This window comes from Melozone crissalis, unplaced genomic scaffold, assembly GCF_028551555.1.
Source record: "Melozone crissalis strain CALT ecotype California unplaced genomic scaffold, PUWL_Pcris_2 ptg000033l_1, whole genome shotgun sequence".
In the NCBI taxonomy this organism is placed as follows: Eukaryota; Metazoa; Chordata; class Aves; order Passeriformes; family Passerellidae; genus Melozone; species Melozone crissalis.
This window is the reverse complement of record NW_026535811.1, coordinates 4,325,865-4,351,721: the sequence shown is the minus strand read 5'-3', so window position 1 is coordinate 4,351,721 and position 25,857 is coordinate 4,325,865. Positions and strand designations below refer to the sequence as shown.

The 25,857-nt window shown below is 38.6% G+C and overlaps 1 protein-coding gene across 4 annotated transcripts in view; it reads right to left on the bottom strand.

The window, feature by feature from the left end:
• Positions 1-741: 741 nt before the first annotated feature.
• Positions 742-25,857, bottom strand: part of EPS8 (epidermal growth factor receptor pathway substrate 8) — a 126,741-nt gene continuing 101,625 nt past the window's right edge. For 3 of the 4 annotated variants that reach the window (XM_054282172.1, XM_054282173.1, XM_054282174.1), the window contains 9 exons: positions 25,564-25,712; positions 23,199-23,382; positions 21,994-22,127; positions 18,848-18,959; positions 17,835-17,978; positions 9,741-9,990; positions 5,798-5,978; positions 4,594-4,723; positions 742-2,199 (listed from right to left, as the gene is read on the bottom strand). In XM_054282172.1, the coding sequence (XP_054138147.1) occupies positions 2,086-2,199; positions 4,594-4,723; positions 5,798-5,978; positions 9,741-9,990; positions 17,835-17,978; positions 18,848-18,959; positions 21,994-22,127; positions 23,199-23,382; positions 25,564-25,712 (1,398 nt within the window). In that variant the 3' untranslated portion in view covers positions 742-2,085. The remainder of the gene's footprint in view (positions 2,200-4,593; positions 4,724-5,797; positions 5,979-9,740; positions 9,991-17,834; positions 17,979-18,847; positions 18,960-21,993; positions 22,128-23,198; positions 23,383-25,563; positions 25,713-25,857) is intronic. The other variant, XM_054282175.1, reaches the window with a different exon arrangement.

Below are 25,857 nucleotides of genomic sequence, written 5' to 3'. Positions count from 1 at the left end.
ACTGTAACACAGAAATTACAGTGGTTAGTTCAGCAAAGTTTAAAGGGTAAATGCAACTCAAGGAGCACCTGGTTGTTAAGTCATTAACTGTGAAAAAACTGTGAAAAAAAGACACAAACCAATCAACCCACCAACCCCAAGATGGTTCTGGTTATTCAGTGTGTGGAAGGGATTTCCCCTTTTCTCCCTAAGTATCTCCTAAGATGCTTCTGAGCACACTGACCACATTCAGACTTGTCTGGCACTTTTTAAACATCAGCTCCACAGAAACCCAGCTCCAAAAAACCCCAAACTGTTGTGAAGCCACCTCTTTTCTCTCATAGATGAAATATGAGTCCTCCCTCCAACACCTCAGAGTGCCAAACTTCACAAATTCTGGGATGTCCCAGAGCTGGTGCCTCTTTCTGGGCAAAAGAAAATCATGTTCTAAATCCTGAAATAAAAACCAGCAGAGAGCATCAGTATTGGCTTCTAATTTTGGTAATTATCAGGGGAGTGGAGGTGCAGGTTGCTTTTTTATAGAATCAGACATCCTCCCATGAGAAAAGGCAGGGACTCTTAAGTTTTAAATAAAAGTTTCAAACACCTTTTAAAATGTTCCTCCTGTTGCACATACAAGTAATAGGATTTATAACTTCTTAACCCATTTCTGAATAAGGCCATGTTTATGCAGACAGGCATAAAGAATATACAGAAAATATAAAAACATACATGAACACACAACCAACCACACAGAAGTAATATTTGCAAGGACATTTACAATAAATGGCACTAACACCTTTATTAAGATTTTAATTTTTCATTTGTGAAAAAAATGAATAGATTTTTTTTCCCTTGTACGCAGAGGAAAAGCATACTAATGGCAAAAATCAAGATTACTTTCTTATTTCAATACTGTCTTTGTAGCCACAAAGATACAATAATTTAACAGACAAGAAATACTGTTTATTGCAGACTTTAAGCTGATTCATGTGAAAAAGGCACTATGAAACTTAATCAAACTAGATGATTAAATTTGTCTAAATTAAGTGATATTATATATTATATATAATACATATATTATATATAAAATCACATGACCATATGAAACAGAACATTTTGTGACAAAAATCATTGCATCTCCAAAAATAACATTTTCTGTAAGGGATGTTTCTCTTTTCTTTTTTCCCCTGTTTTACCTTCAGGAATCCACTTTTCCAAAAGATTACATTTATAAAGGCAATTACAAAGGCTTTTTGCATGAGGAAAAACCGATACCTGGGATCAACACACAGAGAAGTCTAGATTATACACTGTTCTTTTTGATAGGTTAAGTTACAGACAAAAAAAAAAAGCAATTATGTTTTAAAGAAAAATATGCTGTGAGTTGTTGCATGGCTACAGCAGATCTCATCTCCTCTTTGAGCTGGGTTGTATTACTATTTTCTAGTTACTCTTTCTTGTGCAATATTATAGTTCATCACAGGTGAAATATGGATAAAATCAATGTACAGAATATTATTTTGCTATAAACAGCATCATTAGTAATAAAACATCTTGGGAGTGATGCAGGAAAGATTCAGCCTGTGTTGGGCTGCTGTTCATTCCCTAAACATTTCCTCCACATTTGCTGGAGCCGACAACTTAAGTAAACATCCTGCAGCCAAATGCCTGACAAGAAAGACTGAGCCAAAAAGGACATAATTGCACACTACAGCAAGAGATGGGATTCAGAATCTTATTATTACTGAAGGGTTCAAGTGCTTTTTTATTGCTGGCTCAGCTTCCCTCAAATGAATCACCAACAAAGACGTGCTCCAGTTTATCTGTCATGTTAATTCCGTAAAGCCAAGACTCATCTCTGGCTGTAAATGAATCATGAACCAATATTTTCACCTGTCAGGAATCTCCACGGTGTTTCTCATCTGTTCATTTCTCATGATGAGGAGCCAGCAGCAGGTACTTCTGTGGAGACTACTGTAAATTTTCTTTATGTTGGCTACGTTTACAATACAATAAGACATTCTCCTTCACTGCTTCCTAAAGCAAAGCTGGATGGTTTTAATGCTATGGACAATGGAATTAAAGAAAAGAGGAAACACATTTTTAGTGGCTGCTCCCTTCATCAAAGGACTCCACACCTGAATCTGTGGCAGCTGCACTGATTTTTTCTTGCCGTCTTCTCATAATTTCTTGCAGTTCTGAGCTACCACTGCTAGCCTATAAACAAAAGAGAAGAGTTTACTTGTAATAAAGAGTTTGAGAGGTGCTGAAATTCCTCTGCCAGCATTTTGTTAAGATAGTTGTTTGAGCAAACTCACCTTGCAGCTCCAATTGACAAATATTTACACTATCCTTAAATATAGACCAGAAAAAAAAATAATCTGCAGACTATTAAAAGCATATGTCATCATTGCTGAGCATCTTTAATTCCCACATGAGGTCCTGGCAGTGTTGGACATTTAGGGGGTTTATAAAATATGGCTTCAGTAAAAGCAGAATTAAAGCACAATGAGTTTGTTAGGATTCCACACTTAAAAATCAAGGCAATAATATTTAAATTAAAAACCTGAAAATAAATCCTTGATGGGTTTAAAAGCTCACACATGCACATGGGATTGCATGGGCAAGACCAAAGTAAGGATTCAGTCTCAGGCTCTCACAGAATTCACCATGAGGCATCTGCAGCCCAGAAACACAGATTTCAAATTTAGAGCACACTCATAGAAATTGGACCATATTATAATATTAGCAACAAGGAAGTGTTGTGAGGACAAGGCTTTATTTCACTTTTTAACAGTGAAAACCAGGTCTGCTGAACCAGCTGCTTTTTCAACATAAATGAAATTATTATCAAGGCCAGGACATCTATTCACTAGAGCAGAACTTCCCAAAGTGTGCATGAATAAAACTAGGGGATTATAAACCAAGAGCTACTGTACTATCTGGCCATGACATGACCTCCAAAACTTTAAAATCAATTTCCAAAATAAGGAAGCAGAAACTGGTTTTGAAATTTATAAAAGAAATTGTTAAGGGGAAAATCCTGCAGTTGATTCTGAACTCTTAAAATGCATCTTAATAATTTCATAACATTTCATATAGATTTAGCCCATTATATCCATTAAAATGCAGTACCTGGTGTCACAAAGAGTGAGACAATTTCTTAATTAACCACAGTGCTCCTCCTACTTAAAATACCATTGCTCTCCTCTCCCAAAGTGGAAGGGCAAGGCAGGGAGCCTAGAAGTGACTCTCTGAAATTGAGGGAGCAGCTTTATTTTTCTTCATTCATCTTGTCCTTGCCCTTTTGCTTTCAGATACCCAAGTGCAGCACCCATTACTGAGGTCATGCATAAAAAAACCATCAGCAGATACCCAACAATGCACTTCATCACAGGTCATGTACAAATATTTTTCTGAGAATAACTGAGCAGCCCAAGCTGAAAGAATTTGCCTTCCTGATAGCATCAATGACAACAGGACTGATGAGCCTGAAATGCATTATATTATAATATTATTATAGGGAGAGAAAGGATGGTGCACCTTCCTTTGATGACATAATTCAACAAACAGGCTAAAGTCATCAGGAACTGCATAAATTCTGAAATTCAACCTCAAAAAACCAAGGCAGAAATAAACATTTCAATTACCTTTTCCCCAACAAAAAAACCAATGACCTTGTTAGACTCTAAGTAGCTTGGACTTTTGAGTTTCCTGCAGAGTGAGGCCTAATTGGGGCAAGCAGAGTAACAGCTTGGAGGGGAAAATAATCCAAGGCATCTCTGCTTTTCAGACCAAATTCCACTGCAAAACTACTTCCATTTCAGTACACTGAAATAAGATGGCTGACATGCAAAAAAGTTGAAGAATACAAATATATCTTCACTAGGAAATGATGGGTTGCCCTGGACTGGACTGTAGTGACTTCTATTCCTAAGAGAAGAGGTGAAATATTTCTCCTTTCCTTTAACTGGGAAATAGGCTTGAAGAAGAGAATAAAGCAATTTTGACAGTGTTAGAAAATGATGCTCTCTAATCCACACTGATCATGTAAAATATGCATCATCATAAGCCTGTCTTTAAAAATATTCCTAGTAGTTAATGCTTGAAATAATTTAAGTGAGACAGTCTCAGTTTAAGGAGAGGAAAATATTTTAAACCTCTTCAAGATTTTCTTCTAAATAGGATGTGGAGAATGTAACTTCTCTGTTGGGTTGATCTCACATTTAGATCATTTCTCCACTTGCCACAGCAAGTTTAAAATAAAAAAAGTAGGTGCATCTCTAATTTTACAGGTTTAAAATCAGCACGAATTGTCCTTAGCAGAGGTCTGGATAAAAGCTTAAGGTGTTTAAGAGACAAAACTTTAATTAAAGCAAAATGGTGCTATTTCTAATGTTTTTGGACCCCTTTAGAAGTGGGGAAGATCTCACCTGGTGTTTTGAGGAATGCTGTTCTGATCAATTAATACCAAATAACTCAGGTGAAAAGAATGTTTATCAATATGATGGGAACTGAGGAAAAACCAGCTGCCTCACAGAAGGAGTTATCTAATTCTACAGGTTCAAAATTAGTGACCCAAACCAGGTGAGTGAGAAGAGTTGTCCATACCTCCAAGGCAGATTTCTGTACCGTAATTTGGTTGTAGACTCTTGACCCTTCTGGGCAAACAGTCCTCAGTTCCTCTTTATTGAGGGAGAAAAGCTGAGCTCCTGTCAGCACACCGAGGCTGTTCACAGTCCTGGGACACAGCAAGGGAGCAAACAGGAAATCAGCAAAACCACACTGGCCAAGGTTGGCTTCATCCCACACTGCCTTGGCTAGGGCTGCTAAATTCAGAGCAAACTTGGTGCAGCAAGACTACTGAAGTCATCTGGGTGTATAAGTAGATTTTTTGTAGAGGCTAAAATATATATACTATATACAGAATCCATACATATAAAATATATGGATGTTCTGTAGCCCTATAACAACATTGACATATATTTTTATATATGTATTAGGTGCACTTATACACACATATATATGTGTATATCTGTAGATGCATATATGTGTTTATAGATGTATATATGTGTATATATAGATGCATATATATGTGTATAAATCGATGTGTATATATATGTGTACATAAATATGTATATATGTGTACATAAATATGTATATATACCTATATATGTCTATATATACATATATGTCTATATATACATATATGTATGTGTATATATATGCATGCAAAAGATATGTGTTTCTAGATGTATATGTTTATATATGTATATATAGATGTATATATGTGTATATATAGATGCATATATATGTGTATAAATAGATGTGAATACATGTGTATATATACATATATATGCATATATGTGTACATAAATATATATATACATATATATGTATAAATACATATATGTGTCTATATATACATATATGTATGTGTATATGTATATATATGCATGTAAAAGATATGTTTCTAGATGAATATATATGCTTATATATGGATATATAGATGCACACATATGTGTATATATATGTATATATAGGTGTCTATATATACGTGTGTATGTATGTGCATATATGTGTACATATATATGTATAGATGCATATATATTTTTATATATACATATAGGTATATGTATATATATGTAAAAACAAATTATTTTTTCTAAGAGTGCAGTTGACATCTCTTGATCAAGAACTCATCTTGATTTTCAGAAGGCTGCCTGATTTTAACAAATGGTCGGACCACATCCTGGCAGGAAAACAGGTCCTTTTCTATTTAAAGAAGATTTGCTGCATTTGCCCTGGGACTTACACAGGGTTGAATCCCTTGGACTGCAGCCAGGCTTTGACATCCTCGGGGGAGGAGTCGTAGGTGATGTTCACCACGGGGATGTTTGGCCGTGGCACGTGGAATTTCCTCTGGGCAGCGCTCCGGCCGATGGTCAGCCTGTGCACAAGTTCATCCTGCACCTCTTCCATCTGGGATTTCCTGCCTAGAGAGAGAGACATCTCACAGAAATTATTCTCTTTTATCAAAGCCAAGTCATTTCTTCTATGTCACTTTATGTCACTTTAAATTGTCAACTTTTTTTTTTAAATTCATTCATTAGATTTTATTGAATTATTTGCCCATGGAATATTTCAATATTCCCAATCCTCCCTTTGCAAACCAAAGCAAAAATAAACAAACAGAAATCCCCAGACAGAATTCAACTAAGACCCCAGAGAGGAGAGATGCCTGGATGTCACAGAGAGGTGCAGATGGGAATGGAGGGTTATTCATTTGTCATAGTCTGCCTTTTTTTTTTTTTCAAAGAGAATTGAGGGTTTAAAAAAGAAAACAAGAAAATAATGAGGAAGGTTGTAAGACTGCTCACACTGTGGGAAGGTAGCACTTTCCACACACAGTTCTTTAGTTGAAAGTTCAACTTTTTAGTGCAAATCAGCATAGGCAAAAACATTTTACAGCTGCTGACATATATCAACTTATATCTAATGAGCTATTGTAGCAATTGCATTTTTGACAGGGTTTTGAGAAATTTGAATTCACTCCAAGCCTGGAGTGGCTGCTTAGCTGAAACATTGTCACACTTTACATTAAAAAAGGAATAATAAAAAAAAGGGGTAGCTGCTCTCACCAGAGACTCAAAAATTGGGCAAGATTTGTTTATTTATTTTTTAATTTTAAACAAAACTGTAAGAATTCATTATCCCCCAGAACCCATTTGCTGTTCATTAGCAGGCAACAAACTGAAATGCTTTTCAGTCATTTCAACAAGATCAATTATAATGACAGTGAGAATTGCTTAAAATAACTATAAAAATTTCTGTGGACAACTTCACAAAAATAGGTAGAATTCAATAAGGTATAAATAACCTTTTGGGCTCAGAGAAGATGCTGATTCCACACAGTGAAACTCTCTGTGCCATAACACTGGAGCAACTATAAAAATCCTCTGACAAACAACTCCAATTATCTCAAAAATTCTCAGGATTTCCTTGCCAAGATATTTTTAGTGATCTTTATTCAACCTTCTCACTTTGATACACAAAGAGTAACTACACCACCCTCTCAGTGCACCCAGATGGCCAAACCTATTCCTTTTCTCCCATTACACTGACAGGAACAGCTGAAAACAACTCAACTTCAATATGAAAAAAGCCCCTGTAAGATAGAAACATTTTTGCCTTCTCTACTTTCCTTTTAAATTCTCTCAAAACCTCTCCAGGGGTTCTCTCAAAACCTCTCCAGGGATCAATATCTCTAGCCAGTTAAACAAATAAAAACAAGCTTTACATAGGCCTCTAGGATTATTTCTTTAATCACCAGAGCAAAAAGAAGAAAAAATGTTGGTTTAACCATTTCCTTTTTTCTTTTGCAAAAATAGCCTCAGGTTGAAAGTGGAAAAAGCATCTCTACTATGATATTTGAGGCATTCAGGCCCTGTTGTGTGGGGTTTTCTCATCTCCCCCCATCCTGAGTGTGAGTCAGAAGCCCAATGACACGAGCTCAGTGATTTGTGCAAATCTGACAGGGGTTATACAAGGAAAGCCTTTAGGCAGTGTTATCAAATCCTGCACCCGCTGTTTTCCCAAGCAGGAAGAGACACAGAACATTGCTATCTTCCTTCTATTTACACAGATTTTGAAAGACTTATGCTTAATCTAGACCAAGACTGTATCAAGAGACAAATATTTAGCTGTTAGGTAAGAGATCCTTCCCGTTGTTAGATGGGTTATCAGAAATAAGCAGGGTGTGGGGCAGGTTCTGCAGTGTTCTCTGCAGGGCTCAGGTGGGTACTTGGCCAGCAGGTTTCCCATCACTTTTGCAGAGGAACCTCTTCTGTGTGGGTTTTGAGGTGCCTGAAGCTCATTAACTGGGCTGGGGTGAACAGGATCTCCTGTGTGGGACCCACAGCCTCTACAGTAACTCCTACACCTCACACATGCCCTGTACCTGAAGCCAGGATCATGGTCTTCTCATTTTCCATCTAGAATGGATAGAGAAGGCCGTCATGGATTCAAGGACACAGCCATGCTATGGCAAAGTCCTTCCACAGAAATAAAATTATTGTTGTGCATGTGTGGGGGGGAGGGGGGGAAATCACCCTCACTTTCCACATCTTTTGTGTTTATTTATCTGCTTTTATTTAAATAACTCTTTCTTTGGGAAGCAGCAGTGAGGCCTGTTCCTCCAGCCAGGCTGTTCTCCAGTCATGATTTCCAGCCAGACAGCCCATTAGGTGAATATAAGGAAAAGTTCCCAGAGCCTTCCTGAGCTCAGAGTTTAGGCAGGAGCTTGTCCTCCACCAGGCAATGTCACCACAGACCCCACCACAGGATTATTCCCATCCACTGCGGACAGGGGGCAAAGAACCCCTTCCCCAAAAAGGATTATGCTCAGTGCCAGTTTCTGACCTTAGGTGGAAGCAGGATTTGCTGGTAAGGCAGTGAGTATGAAAAGCTGTCAACTCTTGCACTACAAAAAGCTCATTATTTTTACAGCTATTACTTTAAAAGCTGTAGCAAATGCTTGCCTACATGTTTCAGTTATTTCTAAGCCAAGCAATCACACTGCCTAAAGTGCATTTAGGACAGAAATTACTGACTAAACAAGCTTTTCTAACCCTACTTTCTTTCCAGTCAATACCAAGTAGCAGTCACAGCATGCCTCAATTTGGCATATTTATAAGGTGGCCTTAATCAGAATTTCTCAAGGCAGCCACACACTGTTGGATGCACATTCCCAAGTTTTTCCAGCTATGGAGGTATGGAACATGTTCCTGTGTCCTCCTGGGACAAGGACACCAAAGTCTGCTCCATGCTAGTTGCTGCTGTTTTGACCAAGCCAACTGTAAAGTAACTCTACAAAACTATTACAATGTGGTTCCTGTGTATGACCCAGACCTGCAAGTGTTCTTGAAGCACTGAATACATGTTTCAGAATGGTGCAAACAACCTAGAAATATGGATGATCATGAATTGAGGTGTGAAAACAACGTACCTGATTTTACAAGCAATTTAGGTTGTAATGTGGCAGTGGGTTCAGGTAGAAAAGCTCCATTAGCCAGCATATCAGCATGGGCATTCCAGTGTTAAAAACACTGACTAGATATCCCTGGCATGGGAAATTTGGGTTAGATTTTAGAAAAAAATTTTTTACTAAAAGGGTGATAAAGTTCTGGAATGGCCTGCACAGGGAGGTGGTGGAGTCCCCATCCCTGGGTGTGTTTAACAAAGCCTGGATCTGGCATTGGGTGCCAGGGTTCAGTTGAGATGTTGGGGCTGGGCTGGACTCAATGATCTTGAAGGTCTTTTCCAACCTGGTTATTCTGGGAATTCTGTGATTTAGGATGGGACAAGTGTAAAGTGTTTTTCCCTAATTGCCATTATGGTAATTATAACAAGGGTGGTGCTCAGTGCCATGGTTTAGTTGAGGTGCTAGGGCATGGATTGTACTCAATGATCTTAAAGATCTTAAAGGTCTTAAAAGTCTCTTCCAACCTGGTCATTCTGGGAATTCTGTGATTTAGGATGGGACAAGTCTTAAGTGTTTTTCCCTTACTACCATTATGGTAATTATAACGATGGTCAGAACACACATCCATAGCAAACCCGTATTCTAAACATAAAGTTAAACCCAAATTTTTCCACCAAGATTCATCTGAAACACAACTTTAGGGGACTTCAGAACTAAGCCAAGCACACAGAAACAGGATGAAAGCCTTTTATCTTCTATCCTAGGGCACACTTACGATCCACGGGGATCTGCTTCTGCCGTTGCGTGTCGCGGGCCACGCTGCCGCCGCTGTCGCTGGAGGTGCTGCTCTGGCGGCTGACGGCGGCCGGCGCCTTGGGCACGGGCACTGGGATGGGAGCTGGGGCACTGGGGGGCAGGGGGACGGGCACGGGGACGGGCACGGGGACAGGAGCGGGCGTGGGCGGCGGCGAGGGCGTGGCGGGGGCCGGCTCCGGCTGCTTCGCGACATAGTCCGTCCTCTGCTTCTGCAGGAGGCACAAGGGATCAGTCAGGAAACAACATCTGGGCAACACGTCAGGCAAACCCAGATTTTCCACCAAATGGTGCCTTCAATTCCACTAAGGCACCTCACTTGTCACGTATCATTCCAAACTTTGCCAAAAGTTGATCTGACATCAAAGTTTGGCATCGGTTTCTGTTGTGTTGTGAAGGTCCCTGGGATGAGGTGAGAGATAAGAATTTGATTCTGTGTTCTCAGAAGGCTGATTTATTATATTAAAAGAAAATTATGTACTAAATTATGTACTATATACTAAAACTATACTACTAAAAGATACATCAGAAGGCTAGAAAAGAATGATAATGAAAACCCATGACTGACTCAGAAAGTCTGACACAGCAGGCTGTGATTGGCCATTAATTAAAAACAATTCACATGTTTGGATAAACAATCTCCAGACCACATTCCAGAGGAGCAAAGCATGGAGAAGCTGAGGCTTCTCATCTTCCCAGGAGAAGAAATCCTGGCGAAGGGATTTTTCATAAAATATCACAGTAACAAGTTTCTCTGCTGGACACAAGACTCACAGCAAGGAAATCCTCTGAAACATGTTTCTTTCTTTCAAAGAGATGAATTCTATGAATGAAATTGTTTTCAAATCTCAAATTCCTAGTAACTGACATGTTTTAAAGCTTTCAAAACTTTTGACTTATCGAATTTTATCAGTGAAAAAATGTATATTTTAGACATGTTATTAAAAAAAAAAACCTGAACAATGAACACGTCCAGCCACACCTAAACGGAACTGATGTTTTCATTTATAAATGTCACTAAGGGTAGCATAATGCATTGGTTTTTGAACTGCAGACAGCATTTAAGAGGTTCCTGCTCCTCCTATCCATTAATCTCTGCCTTTTCAGCTATTGGCATGATCACTACAAGCCATCTCAAGGCAATATTCTGATTTAAAAATAAGCCCCACACTGCACAATTCTTGGAACAGGGCTGTCATTTCTTTCTCCCCCACTTCATGCACGTTCTATCAACATGTAAGCTATCATGCTGCTAATAACTAACTAGCAGATGTCTCAAGAATAACTTGGGAAGTTATTTCTTCTTTGCCTTTAGAAGGGGACCAGTTACATAAGAACACCTGTATTTTTCCCAGAGCAATCATAAAGACAGACAAATCCAAAAGCCATCTATGCTACCCCTTTCTCTCAGGCAGTTCAAACTCCATATCTCACTGTTTAACAGTGTTCCCTCTCTACAATTTTGGATTAACACAGCTTGAATGTTCAATATTAAAGTTTGTTTGCTCAATAAAGATGCCTCATCTCGTAGTCATGAGAATCTGCTTACTTTGGTATGAAGAGAGATGAATGCATTCTCCAGATTCATTGCTCCTTCCTGAAATACCTTTCCCTATTCCCTTGGAGGCAGAGAGTTTTATAGCAGATCAAGCAGGGAAATATTTGTAGAAGCCATAAGTTAGAATTTGAGCAGCAGATCACTGCCCTGACAACAATCAAACTTTCCTTAAATGTCAGCAAGTGCCCTTGTACAGGAATCCCCAGCTCAGAGAAGTCCAGCTGATGGACAAGGATTTATCAGTGAGTGTAAACCATTTCAGCAATACTGATTTACACCAGCAGAAAATTTATCTCATCGGCTTCTCTGGCCAATCAATTAAGCCTAAGAAATCACTTTCCTTGGATGATTTTTCACCTAAATCACAATACTCAGCTAATAAATCAAGCATATATCCCTGCAAAACATCTCTGGTTAAAGTCTTTTGTTTGTTTGTTTGTTTATATCTCAGCATTTAGTTGCTAAAGGCCTCCATCTTAACTGCTTTGTGCAATGTGGGGAGATTTTAAAAAAATCACGATTGACTTTTCTGTATTTCAATGCTACAATGTTAAGAAAATGAATGCTTCTTTAATTGTCAAATGACAAGGAAAGTGAAATGCATAATATAAAAGTGAACAAGCAGAATAAATATATTTATGAAACTTGCCCTTTGGTGGAAAGAGAGTGCCCCACTAGGTGTACAGCAAATACACCATAATTTATTATATATAGATGTACTGTGATAGACTCAAAAACCTTATCAAAGAATTTATAAATTTCACAGCTACTAAAAGGTTCCAATGATATTCATATCCTTTTATCTTGTTGACAGATTCCAATTACTAGACTGTTATCTCCAAAATGTACATTTTCATGTGTGTTTTGACCTTCTTAAAAAAACACAATGAAAAAGTAAAATTTTCATGATAGAGAGGATTTGTTACGAGCCAAGACATCCACTGCACACTGCCACAATCATAACCCAGAAAAAGAGAGAGCTAAAAACCTCCATGTAACTTTCAATGAGTGCTACTGGAGGAGCTGCAAAAACATGTTGTACTGCAATCATCAGCCTCATCAAAACAACTTGCTGCAGTGAAAACAAAAATTAATCTGGAAGCGTCACTCAAACTCTAAATTTACAAATGCAACCACATTAAAATACACTTTGCATTTTGCTAAACAGTGCCCAAAAACCAATTATACATTTGAATCCCATTTAATGCTTCTTTTTTTAATGCTTCTTTATTTAACTCCAGATCTTTTGAGGACATCCACACATTCATCCCGTCACTTCTATTCACTGCTATAAAAAGAAGCATGCACTATGGAATTTGGTGACTAAATAGTCCAAGAGGGGAAATTTTGAGATTCAATATCAGAAGAGTAATTCAGTTACCTCTGAAAGCTCTCCCAGTAATTGCTGTGAGGAAAATGGAGTAAATCACATCAAATAGTATTGTTAGAAAGGTGAAAAGTAACTGTCTCACACATCGCTCCTGAAATTCCATACACATTAGCAATTTAAACCAAAGGAACATTAGTCTTAGTAATTACCTCTTCTTAATCACTAGGAAACTAATAGTTATTCTAATATTCTTTTCTTGAATAGGGAACAGAGTGCTGGCTACAAAAGACACACATGTGACGCCATATAAGTAATCAGCTCTTTTAAGAGCACATACCCAGACAGAAACAGACTTAATAGAAAAAAAAAGTCAAGGAAAATAGTGCCAAAAGATTAAAGATTGTCAGGTGAATGTAAAGAACTCTTGTAACTGGAGAAAAATTAGAGTTATGTTACAGCAGGTATTAAAAAAGTGCTTTATTTTTTTAGCTCAAGAAATGTTGTCTAGCTCAGCAAATGAGATGAAGGTGCTGCTCACAGAAGGGTTTGGGTTGGGAGGGATCTGATGGCTCCATCTAATTCCAACCCCCTGCCATAGGCAGGGACAATTTCCACTATCCCAGATTGCTCAAACACCCATCCAACCTGGTATTGAACACTTCTAGGGATGGAGCATCCAAAACTTTTCTAGGTACTCTGTGCCAGGGCCTCACTACCCCCAGAGTAAAGAATTTCTTCCCAATATCCAATCCACACCTGTCCTTGTTAAAATTAAAGCCATTATCCTCTGTTTTGTCACTCCATGTAAAAGTCCCTCTCCAGGTCTCTTGCTGGCCCCCTTGAGGTATTGCCAGGCCTTTGGAAAGTTGAGCTGAATGATCCTAACTCTCTCAGCCTTTCCTCACAGGAAGGTGTTTCACCCCTCTGATCACCTCAATTCACGTAAATTGGAACAAATTTAAACTGTTTGGAATGGTGATGGTACACACACACTCATTAAAAATCTGGATATATCATGAAAGATTATTGGGACTAAATTTTGTTTTCTTATTTCTTGCCAGAAAAAATCTTTGTTTTTACAGGGGAAAAAAATTAAGTCCCAAAGCTGTTTTCAACACGCTATAGGCTGCATCTGGTGAAAAAATCAAGGTTCAGTATGATTCAATCTATTTTGAAGGGAAGCAAAATAATAAGTTTGAGTAAAAATGCTAATGGTTCCAACCCTAATTCTTGATCAGTGTAAAAGACTGGGAACAATATATTTTCAAATATATTTTGGCATTAAAAAAAGGGAATATACTTATAAATTATGGGAAAAACAGACAAAGAGGCATTGGAAACAACCAAAACCAGTGGGAAATGTTCTCATTAAGTTAACACAGACACAGAGCTCTCAGTTTGCTCTCTTTCTGAAGGTTTCAGTGCCATATTCCTGTTTGCACAGTGACACCAGCCCACCAAGAGGGCTGCAGAGCATTCAGCCTCAGCTTTGTCAATAGCTCTGAGGTTTGGATCCTGTCCTGGGGCTCCACTGAAGGGACAAGAGAGAACCAAACACTCATCTTCAGCCAAAAGGGCCAGTGAGCTACCCAAGACCGGGAGAGGAAATTTCAAGCAGGGTCTTTTGCCAGAGTTTACTTTGGTGGATTCAGCTATTGTGCAAACAGCTGCCTACTAAAATGCCATTAAAATCCCTAAGCTGTTCTTTGCAGGGTATACCACATTTGTGATTTTACTGAATTGACAGGAAATATAGGCAGAATTTACTTATTCAAATTGTTATTAGGTAGGATTTGTCCCCAGTTCTAAAAAAAAAAAAAAAGAAAAAAGAAAAACTGCACCTTATTAAACATTTACTCTCTGCCTAAAGGATTTTGTACACATCACTGATAACATAACTGTCTCACCTCCAAAAAGGTGCCAGGAGATTAATTAACACACCGACCAAGATATACAATTCTATCCTAATTATGTTCTTCAAACTTCATTTTCAAGAGCGTTAAAACAAAGTTAATAAAACAGAGAGAAAATAGGAAATACTGTGATGAATTATTTCATAGGTTCACCAGCAATACTTTTACAAAATAAGAAATCTGAGTGCTTGGGAAACACTCTATGTCCATATATAATAGGATAGTGAAATACCAGTGATGGCTCACAATAAAATTAACAGATTAAATGAGCAACATCCCAAAAATCTCTGATAAACAATAATTAACAATAGTAGAAAATAGAAGAATTTAGCAAAATGCTCTCCTAAAAGTGAAAGAGTACCAAACAAGCAAAAATACTTTTTCCTGGAACTCATTCAACTGACCAGAAGACAAGCAGTGTTACAGCCTCTGACTCACAAAGATAATTAAATAATTGGGGTATTGCTGGCAATGTCCTGCAAGTATCACCTCAGTGCTCTCAAGTGACTTTTTGGGACCTGGCTCCTGAAAGCAATTGAGTGAAAAATCAGGATTTAAAGCAATGTGTGGCCTTAGATATCACCAGGCAGGGGGACAGAGTGAGAGCTAAAAAAACCTTTACAGCTCTGAGAATAATTGTGATAATGAGGTATCCATCTCTCAGAGAAGGGGTGTCTGTAGCACAATCAAGTGAAAAAATCCTCTTTTTCAATGGAATCCTTAATTCCTCCTAACAATCTATGAACACCCTTTGGAGAGCAGTGCACTGAAGGTTATTAGTCTGTAAAGGAAGACACTGCCTTTGTTTATAACACTTATCTGCAGCTGGCCACAGCAGCCAGGGCACTGTAAAAGTGACTTTTTAAAAGCTGAATATGACCCGGGAGAGCAGCAAAAGCTGCACAGCACCAGGCACTGCTCTGGCAAAAGTGCTGATAGGAACCACTCTGATTTCCTGCTCTTCCCACAAGTTCTCCTGTCTGACTTTGGGCAAGGCGTTGATTTATTTAATTATTAAATCAGTTCTCCCTAAAAACAGCAGCAATGCCTCATAGTGCTGTTGTGAAAATAAATGGAGTTATGCAAACACTTCCCAAGTGAACCATGTGTCCATCACAGGAAAACAGACAAATGAGAGTGCTCACGAGTGCTAAAATTATAATAATCACCACCAAGTTTAAACAGCATTACTGACATGTCTTGGTAAAGACTTCATTTATCCTGTGCAATTACATTCATAAATAATTTCACAGTAGTTCAAGCTCACATTTGAATATGATCAAGCCGTAGGATAACCTGCCAGAGGGCAAAGTAACAAACTTATCTTAAACAGTGTTCCCTGACCCTGATTTTCATAGGTCCATGGAGAATGCTTTGTGGAAATGATTATTTTATTCTATGCCATGTCTTGTCATTATTTAAGAGAACTTCAAACCCTGCAGTGCATTACAGAAGAATAATGTGAGAACCTCTACTCAAAACTGTACTCAGCCTGCTCAAGACTTGATGGCAAATTCCAAACACACAAAATAACATGCACAGGAAGAAAGGAAAAAAAAAATCTTTAAATCAGGATTTGAAAAGCACTCTGGATGCATGCTTCACTTCACAGACAGGCAAATCCACAACCAATGCAGAATGAGCCAAGATGTTACAGGCAAACAATTTGGGATGGGAAGCTCAGAAATTGTCTGATTCAAGCCCACCAAGGTCAAGGCAGGTCTATTACATTATTTTGCAAAACATTTTGGCATTTCTTGGTTTTCAGTCATCAACTGGAAGGTGCAGACACAACAATTTAGATGGGATTAAATTATTAAACTTCAAGCTTCAACAGACAATTGGTTTAAAATTCTGGTTTAGAGGCAGGCCTGGAATTTCTGCTTAATTCAAACTTGTTTGCCTAAACTTTCAAAATCATTAGGGGAAAAAAAGTGGAAAGAAAGAGGTCTTAAAAAATAGAACAACTTCTTTTAGCAGCCTCTAACCCCCTTAAAATTTTATCTAAAAATACATATAACAACTTTATCCTATATATCCTTACTTGAGTGGATAATTGTGCTGATGTAAGAATTTTTTTAAGTAATTCTCTCTAATTCTGTTCAACATATAAAAGAAATAACAGCAACAACAATATTAGTTCCACACCACTACATGAAAGAAAGAAAATTAAAATGAGGTCAGGATAATAGAGTGCTATTGATGCACAGACATAGTAATTGAAAAATATCTGCTTTGTGAATTCAAAAGCAAATATACCTCCTTTTTATGACTCCAAAATTACAATAATTAAATAAATTCAGGACTGGGATAGAGACAGACAAAGACAGAAAATAAAAGGAAAAGCTGGAGCTCACTCTTCTAGGAAAAACAAAGATGACCCTACCTTAAATAATTCAAACTCCTTCTTTGGCATCAACAGCTATCAATTCACAAAGGATATTTGCAATTAAAATAAATGCATACACATCCACTAGGACTGAAGTTACCACCTCTAAGCAAATAAGCAGGTAAAAAAAAAAGCCCTGAGATAAAACATTTTTGCAGTATCTCTATCAACTGTATTCTCTGTGAAATACACACATCACTGTTGGAACACTGGATGCTGAGAATTTTAAACTTTCTGTGCTGACAGACACTGTCCCCCAGGAGAGCACTGCATTTGACCTGAGGCTGTGGAGAAAGCTTCCAAAATTGATGGATAACACTGGGATTATGGGTGTGGAATTTGAATAGAAGTGTGTAATATCACATGGTCGAAAACTCAGAGTTTAAGGGCAGCAATACATATAAATCAAGATGGAGGTTCTAGGGCGGAGGCTGGTCCTTCTTCTTCTCCTTCCTATTTTCCTTCTTCTCCACGGGTTTGGGTGATTTTGTGCAATTGGATAAAAAAGTCCACATTGCAGTAAGGGGTGGTTGGTTATTGGGTTAAAAGTGAAAATAATTTAGGTGGCATTTTTTAATTGGACAGTTTATCCCTAAAAGGCCTTGTGAAGAGAGAGATAGGGCTCCATTTTTTAGTTTGTTAGAACGAAGTGCTGTAGAACTCAGGGTTTGTGACACTGTGACATGGATAAGAACTGATAAACATCTGAGTCCAAACTAGAAATTCAGTCTCACACATTTAATCCCAGCCCTGGCAAAAAAGAAGCAAAGACTCCCCACATCACCTTCAGCCCCTCCAATAAATGTAGATGTTTTGTGCACACAGTGACACTTCCATTGGAGGTTTTTCCCCAGCATGGACAGTACCTGGATGGTGCGGGTGTAGGCAGGCTCCGGCCATCCCTGGCCGCCTTCCGTGTTCCTCAGAGGGTCCAAAATGTTGTTTGGCACAAAGCCTGTGCTGCCACTTTTGTTCTGAACCTTCCACCACTGCTTTCTGTCATCCAGGATCTGAAATGATTTGGTGAATTAATTGCACGTCTTTTCTGACTTTCCCCCTGCCTGTGCTTAGGCTGTGAATCATTTCAAAACAAAACCATGGCTTTGCCAGTTTCTGTGTCTGCCAGCAGATCTTGCACAGATGTATCCCTGAGAAACCCCTGGATCTTCCCTGATTCCCACCATCATTAACCCTGCATGGTTCTACATTTCAAAATGGGGCTCTCAAGAAAGAATATGTAAGTGTGTAATGGAGTTCTGTAAAACTCAGGAATGTGCTGGATCAGACAGTGGAACAAAACACAAACACTTGCACAGAGATGCTGCCATCTCCACAACCCACATGCTGTTGACAAAAGGAATAAATAATCACTAATAATCCAAGTAAAGGCAGCTCTGGGGGAGCACAAATTTGGAGACACAACACTTCTTAGTAAACAGGGAATGGGAGCAGGATGGCCTGGAGCAGTCAGAAGTCTCAATGCCTGCCCCACACTCTCACACTCAGCATTTTCTCTCTTTGTTGCTCCCTCCCTGCCAAATGTATCTCACTTTTCTGGTGCCACATCCTCTTGGAAAGAACACTCCTTCACTATGCTCTGTGTGTACACAAATAGTTATTTAAACACCACTTATATTTAAAAGCAACACTGGAGAAGGTGGAAGGAACACACAAATGTATTTCGAGCACGGATCTCGACAGCACCCCTTCCTAAGTCAGCAAAATTGATGCAAAACAAATTAACAACTTTCCATACTGAGACAGACAGGTCAAACACATTGAAGCAAACATTAAGGAAAGCCACAGTGTCCACAGGAAAGGCATCCTCAGCCTTGAGTAGCACCAGAAATTTGTGTGTTGTCTTTGCAAACAAAATTACCTCCACAATCTCCTCTTTCATGACAGAAAGCTCACTGTTGTTTCTTGCCACGAATTCATACTTGCATTTGGCATATTTCTTGCTCTGTGCTTTATTGTGTGCTTCATAGTTTCTGCAAAGCAAAGATCAGGCTATTGTTCACTGAGACAGTCAAGCAACTAAATACACAAAATGCCCTCTTTGAATAACCTGCAAAACATTTTTTAAAACAAAAACCTCTCAGCCGTAATGTGATGCTGCCGCTACCTATTCATAATACACTGATATAAGTGCCAAAAAAAAAGTACAAATAAACAAAATAAAGAGATGGCTGAAATACACAGACCTCAAGAACTGCTAATCTTTATTAGCTTACAGCTTGCAAGATGTATGATAACAACCTAGATTAGCAGGTGCTATTGTTTCAAAATAAACATGTACTCTATATTTAGTTTGTTTTCCTACAGAAGGTTAAACAGCCATTTACTATATAAACAAATGACTATACTTAGGTTATAATTGATAGCTTGGGCTTTGTATGAAATTGTCTTTCTAGTGTTCATCACAGATTGTTTCAAATATATAATAGATGAATAAATTATTGCCATCAATCCTAATGGAGTTAAACTCTAAAAAATGTTCACCTATTGTAGATCAGTTTTCTTAATTGACCATAAGATGCCATCAAGTCTAGCAACTTCAAGTTACTTTATCAATTAAGAATGAGAAATAACTTCTTACACACAGGATTCATTGTAGAACAAGGCACATCACAGTAAGCTCTGTATCTGTCTTTCCATGAGGAAAACCTATCCAGAGTGCCTATGGCTATGGAGCTACTGCTTTCTTTGACATAACACTTTTTCAATTGACAAGTCCCCAGCCCACTCCAAACAGGTCCAGAAACCCCCCAGTAACTTTAGACATTTGCACACTCTGTACACTTGCACAGTCCAGTAACTTTATACACTTGCTGCAAATTACACCAACAACATAAACCCATACTGCACAATAAAGAAATGAAACAAACAAAAAAAAAACACCCACATGAATAGACAAATAAATAAATCCAAACAGCTAATTAAAACATGAAGCTTGAAATGCTGGGTACAAGGTCACAGCCCGGGGATGTGAGCATCAGTGCTGTTTGCTGCTGCTGCTGCTGTGTAACTCTGGGTTCCAGGTGTGCCTGAGCAATCCAGCAGCTACCTGGCTCCTGCATGGCTGTGGAGAACTGTCTCACTTGACTTGAAGAGCAGAACCAAGGAAAATCATATTTAGATTGAAAGATTATTTTCAAAAGAAAGAGAAAACACTCAGAGTATTTAAGGACAGAGTGAAAAGCAGGGGATGACCCCCAGCCTGCAGAATAGCTTTTATGAGGCTGAACAATGTGTAATACCAATTTTTCCTGCTACCCCCCTAAAATTAATATAATTTTGATTTTCTTTTTCAGAGATGTGACTAATGCAGCTCTGGCAGCACTTTTACTTACAGGCAGCCTTTACAAAATCATTACAATATTCTACAATATTCTATTCTATTAGTGTCTTCATATTTTGTCCACACCTAACTATCCTGATTACTTCAAAAATGTAATTCAGGAAGAATTTTTAAAAATGTCCACATTTTAGTTGTACTGGACTCAGCAACATGCCCAGGACATGGGCCAGATAATGGGTGAATGCTTCTGAAGAGAGCTAAATTCTTCAAGCCCAGCCTAATGAGCCAGTTTCCTCTGGGCACAAATATTCTGATCACTTCCCTCCATCATCCTCCTCTTTGTTTCTCACTGCCTAGCAGATATACCATAATTTCAGGCCTCAGCTCTTCACACTCATTTCCCTTTACTGCCACAAAGGAGGCTTGGATAACTCTTTCTGTTCCAGACACCCTGATATCATCAACAGCTCAATGCAGTAAGACTTTCTCTAAAACTGGAGTGGAGGCAAGAACCTTTCCATGGAATATTATTACTCTGGAAGGGCAAATCAGGTCTTACCCCATTACAGGTAAGAGAAATGAATTTAGAGTGCAGATCATCTAGATTTCAAAATAAACGGTCCCGAGACAAGATTGCAAAAGGCAATCAAGTTTGAGAAAACAATTAAGAGATGACTACTCTGCTGCTGTTGCCATGAAGAATAAATCCAAAGTTCAGAGAAATTCAGAGAAATTGATTGTGTCTTCAACCTGCACAACATTGCACACTGCACACCACATGGGAATTGGCTTGCGTGCAGATTAAAAAAAGGATCTTTTAGCACATGGCTCAAAACTAGGGATTCTGAAAGGGTTTTCATGAAAAGAGTTTTTTATATATATATATATATATTGAGGATGATTTAAGCAGCAAGTTGACCCCAAAATTTACTTAAAAAAAAAGCTTAAACATCTTCCATGGCTCATAAAACAAAATATTTTTCATATAGTATATATGGAATATGGTTTGGTACAGGAGAGCAATTCCAATGCTTCTTTACTGATGTGCCTCCACAGTTTGTGCTGGTATAAATTCTCCCCAGAGGCAAGGCCAAGGATCACTGCATATCATCCTGTCAAGTTATTCTGTTTTAGGATAAAATGAAGGGGGTGAAAGAGGATGTGCAAAAAGACACTGTTTTCTATGCAAACATTTCAGAGTATTTTCTGTAAGATTTGAAAGAGGATGGAAGAGACAAGGTGTCATTGTTCTGAAAGTGGGTATTTATACACCAGCCCAGAAAACAAAAAGCAGGAGATGATGGAACACTAAGTGAGCAGCTAAGAAAATCAAACAATCAGTCAAACCAAGGACAGGTGAATCTCAGAGCAGACTTGTCATTCTTTGTAATTCTGAAAAGAGCAAAGAGTGTATTTAAACATGAAACAAATCGGAACTAAAATTTGAACCGAAGTGGGAGGATTCTGTGCTTGCAGTTTGGGTTGGAACTCCACTGTATCATTTTTGACAAAAGCAGCAATTTAACATCACAGATAACCAGGACATCTCATAGAAATCATACAAAAAGAGTCCAAAAGACACACTTCAGGTAAGGAAAAGCACTGCTAAACAGAATCCCTTCCCCAGCAGACACAACGCCACGACCAGAGGCAGTCACAGACCCCGCCACCCCAAGAGCCAAGAAGTGGGGACAGTTTTCCACAGCACCACGGGGCAGGGTTACCTATCTACATGTCGGCTAACAGTTTGCTTAAAGGCAGCCACAGCTGCCCCCGGGTCCAGCAGAGGCCCTCTCTTGTACATCGTGTTACTGAATGCATACCCATCCGCCGGGGGGTAGTCGGGAACGCCAGGAGGCTGCAAGACACAAAGGGAACAAAAAAAGGATGGATTAATATGGATTAATGCCACCCTCCCCTGAGCTCCATCCAGCCCCACCAGGGGCCCTGCCAGCCTTCCCCCATGTCACCATCAGATTTTCTGAAAAATCCTCTTTCCCCAGGATTTTCTCCTGGGAAACTGAGAAGCCTCCGAGAAAAATGAAAGCAATAATTATCTCATTTGCTTCTCCTGTGTTTTGCTGCTTTGGAATGTGGTTCAGACATTGTTTACCAACTGGTCATTGTTTGATTGGTTTCATGTGAATTGTTTTAGCTTAATGACCCAATCATGGTCAGGCTGTGTTGGGACTCTGGAAGGAGTCACAAGTTTTTCATTATCATTCTTGTTAAGCCTTCTGTCTGTCCTTTCTCTATTCTTTAGTACAGTTTAGTTTAGTATAGCTAGAATAGAATAGAATAGAATAGAATAGAACAGAATAGAATAATAAATTAGCCTTCTAAGAACATGGAATCAGATTCATTCATTTCCTCCTTCGTCCTGTTGACCCAGCAAATACCACACCCCCATCCTCAGGTGCTCACAGTTCTGCCATGAAAAGTTAATAACTTCTGCGTTTCAAGTTGGTAAACGTGGAGATCAAAAGGATGAGAATAAAAGAATTTCTATCCCGAGTCATGCCATTGCATTAATATTGTAGTGTATGCTCTGGAGAAAAACAGATCTCTGGGGCGAGAGCTGCGTCATCTCTCAGCTGTCACCACAGCAACACAACTTATAAACAATGGCTGAGCTGCTTTAAAATACCCTGCACAGAAAAACTGCTCTGAGCTTCTGTTCTGGATGTACAACTCAAGCCACAAAGCTCTAGGCCAGCCAACAGTAAGTGTGTGAAATGAATGAAGGAAAATCATCACTCTATTGCAAGAGATCATTCATGTCACACCCTCACTGAATATGTCTATAGTCCATGAAAAAATGCAAAAAATGAGTAATAGTTAATATCATTATGGATTTTAATTAGGGAAAATAATCATACTTTATCACAAGCACATATGTGATGTGATACACATTTCTGCAGTTACTTACCTCACTGGATAGTCTTTTCATCTCTTGCTTCCTCTGTTGCTCTGCCACGTTTGCCACAGACTCAGCCAAATGGTTGAGATCCTGCTCCTTTGGAGCTCCCATGAAGTTCAGCAAAGGAGGCTCCCAACCATTCCTGAAACGGGGCACGTACGGGGGGATGAAATGGTCTTTTGGCCATTCAGCTCTGTGGGAAAAGCAAATCAGAAATCTGTGTCAAGGGTCACACAAATGCTGGTTTAATAAGGTCCAATTTATAGAAATTGAAGTGCTTCAGAATTTTTATTAGCATAGAAGAGAGGCTGGGATTGCAGTAGAGGCAGAATCATGCTAGAACAGGGAGGATCAGCAGAACACATTTATTTACCTCAGCTATCCTCCCTGCAGTGCCCTGCAGAGTTTGCTGCTTCTATAAGGACACATCAGTGCTAAAACACAGCAAACTTCTGCCTTACAGCAAAGATGGGTAGTAGAAGAATCAATCAAAACAAATCTAGGACTTGTTTTAATGGTGAAACATGGGGGGAAATATTGCAATGCTCTATTTGTGTGAAAACACCAACAGAAGACTGCAGAGAAGTGGCCACCTTTGTAAGAAAATCTGAAAACAGGTAAAGAACATGGAAGCCTAGGGGGCCTAGCTACACCAAAACCAAAAAAACAAACAATAGATTTACAGACATAAACCCCACATGCTCCAGGACACAAGAATTATCATCACATTGGCTGTTTTATGGTCCAGATTGATCTTTATAAAATGCTGTGCTACTTTTCACAGTTCCAGTAGCATTCTCTGTTGCAATACCAAACACCTAAATTAATGTTTTCCTGCTCTGCCTTTGCTCCACACATTACACTCTGTCCTACAATATAAAGTTAACACTCTGTCCCACAACATAAAGTTAACACTCTGTCCCACAATATAAATTGCTGCGTCTTTCAGAGTAAAGCAGGAACAGGAATGTACCTAACAGTCTTTTAACAGGCTCATTGCTGACACTGCCCAAAATCAAGAGACAAAGGTGCCAGTCACATGAGCAGTCAGCATTTCCCAGCCTTTTAGGGCTGGTCAGTAATCCCTGATTTTATCATTCCCCTCTCCTGCCACATCTCACCCCAGGGTACCTCTGGATGCTGAGATCAATCTCACCATCAATTCCAATCTGCGCAGACCAGCCAACTACATTAAGTGCTTCATTCTTCATTATCAAACACCAGCCATTTCTCTTTCCATTTCACTTTTTTCAGGGTGGACTAAACAAATGGAGTAATTCCCAAGACAAGGAACCCATTGTTTTCCCAGTGATCCATTTTCCCTGCATGGGACTCCAATGCTATGAGGCCATTTCCACTCCTCCCATGCAGCATTCCTTACAATCTACAGCTTTCAATCGACCAAATAATTAATAAAATAATTAAGAAAACCAAAATCCATCTGGTAGACATTTGTGTTCCAATTTGAAATTCAAGAGCAAGGATGAAAAGACACAAAAAACATTTCCAGCCCAAGTAATTGCATACTTCATCATCATCAAATGTACTTATGTACCACAGATTACAGAGTCAAAATGAACTTTGTTAATTTAAGTTTCTTCTTTTGCATGTTCAATTCGCTGAATTTCAAACTACAGGATTACTTTGAACCCAACAAATAAGAAGTTAACTTCTATTTCTTCAACTAAAGAAGTTAACTTTCAACTGAGATAAATCATAACAGTGAATACATTAAATGCAATGTATAAGGTATGCACATGTGGCACAGTTCAGTCAATAAACATTTTTTTATAATTACAAACATATTTACAGCATTATGATGCATTTCAAGAACTAAAGACATTTCAAATTTTTACCTTTTAATAATTATTGGAAATTGAAAACAGACATTTGTAGCTATTATTTAATATTTTCTCACTCTTTATTGCATATTCAAATTGTTTTTTAATGAAGTCCAGATAGATGGGTTGGAAAACTAACGGTGAAAAACAATTGGAAACATGCAAGGAACAGTTCAGAAAAAGATACTCCAGAAGGTTATGTCAAGAGGTTCTGGATACCACTGACCAAAAAAACAAAAAAAAAAAAATTCTCTCTGCATTTTGTCTCTCCTTGAGATCCCAAATCCCAGCAAAGCTAAAGAGTTCCTTTCCAAAACCCTCAAAGAACAGATTTCCAGAGTCCAAATCCTAACAAAGTAATATAGAATTTATTGGGGCTGGGTAACCTGGTTAAGACCATGTCGATAAACTTGCAGAGAAAATTCAGAGAAAATTTTAAAAAATCAGAAAAAATCTAAAAAAATCCTAAAAAATTTAGAAAAAAAATTCTAAAAAACCTGAAGATTCTCTAAAACCTGAGGATTTTTTCTCACCTGGCTTTGGTCCATGAATCCCCCAGGGACATCCACAGCTGTCCCTCCTCGCTGGTGACGGTGTACCTCAGGAAGTCTATGGTGTCTTTTGTCAGCAGGGGACTGAGCACTGTGCTGGCAAGCTCTGGCCCTCCTGTTGTCTGCACCACCTAAATCCAAGGAATAAATAATGCCAGGAACACACATGTTGTCAGTAAGGAGGTGACTGTGAATTTATGTTACCTACAGTGCTGCTAGAAAACAGTCATTACTCATAAAAACATCCCCCAGAAGTAAAAACCCCTCTGAGAATCT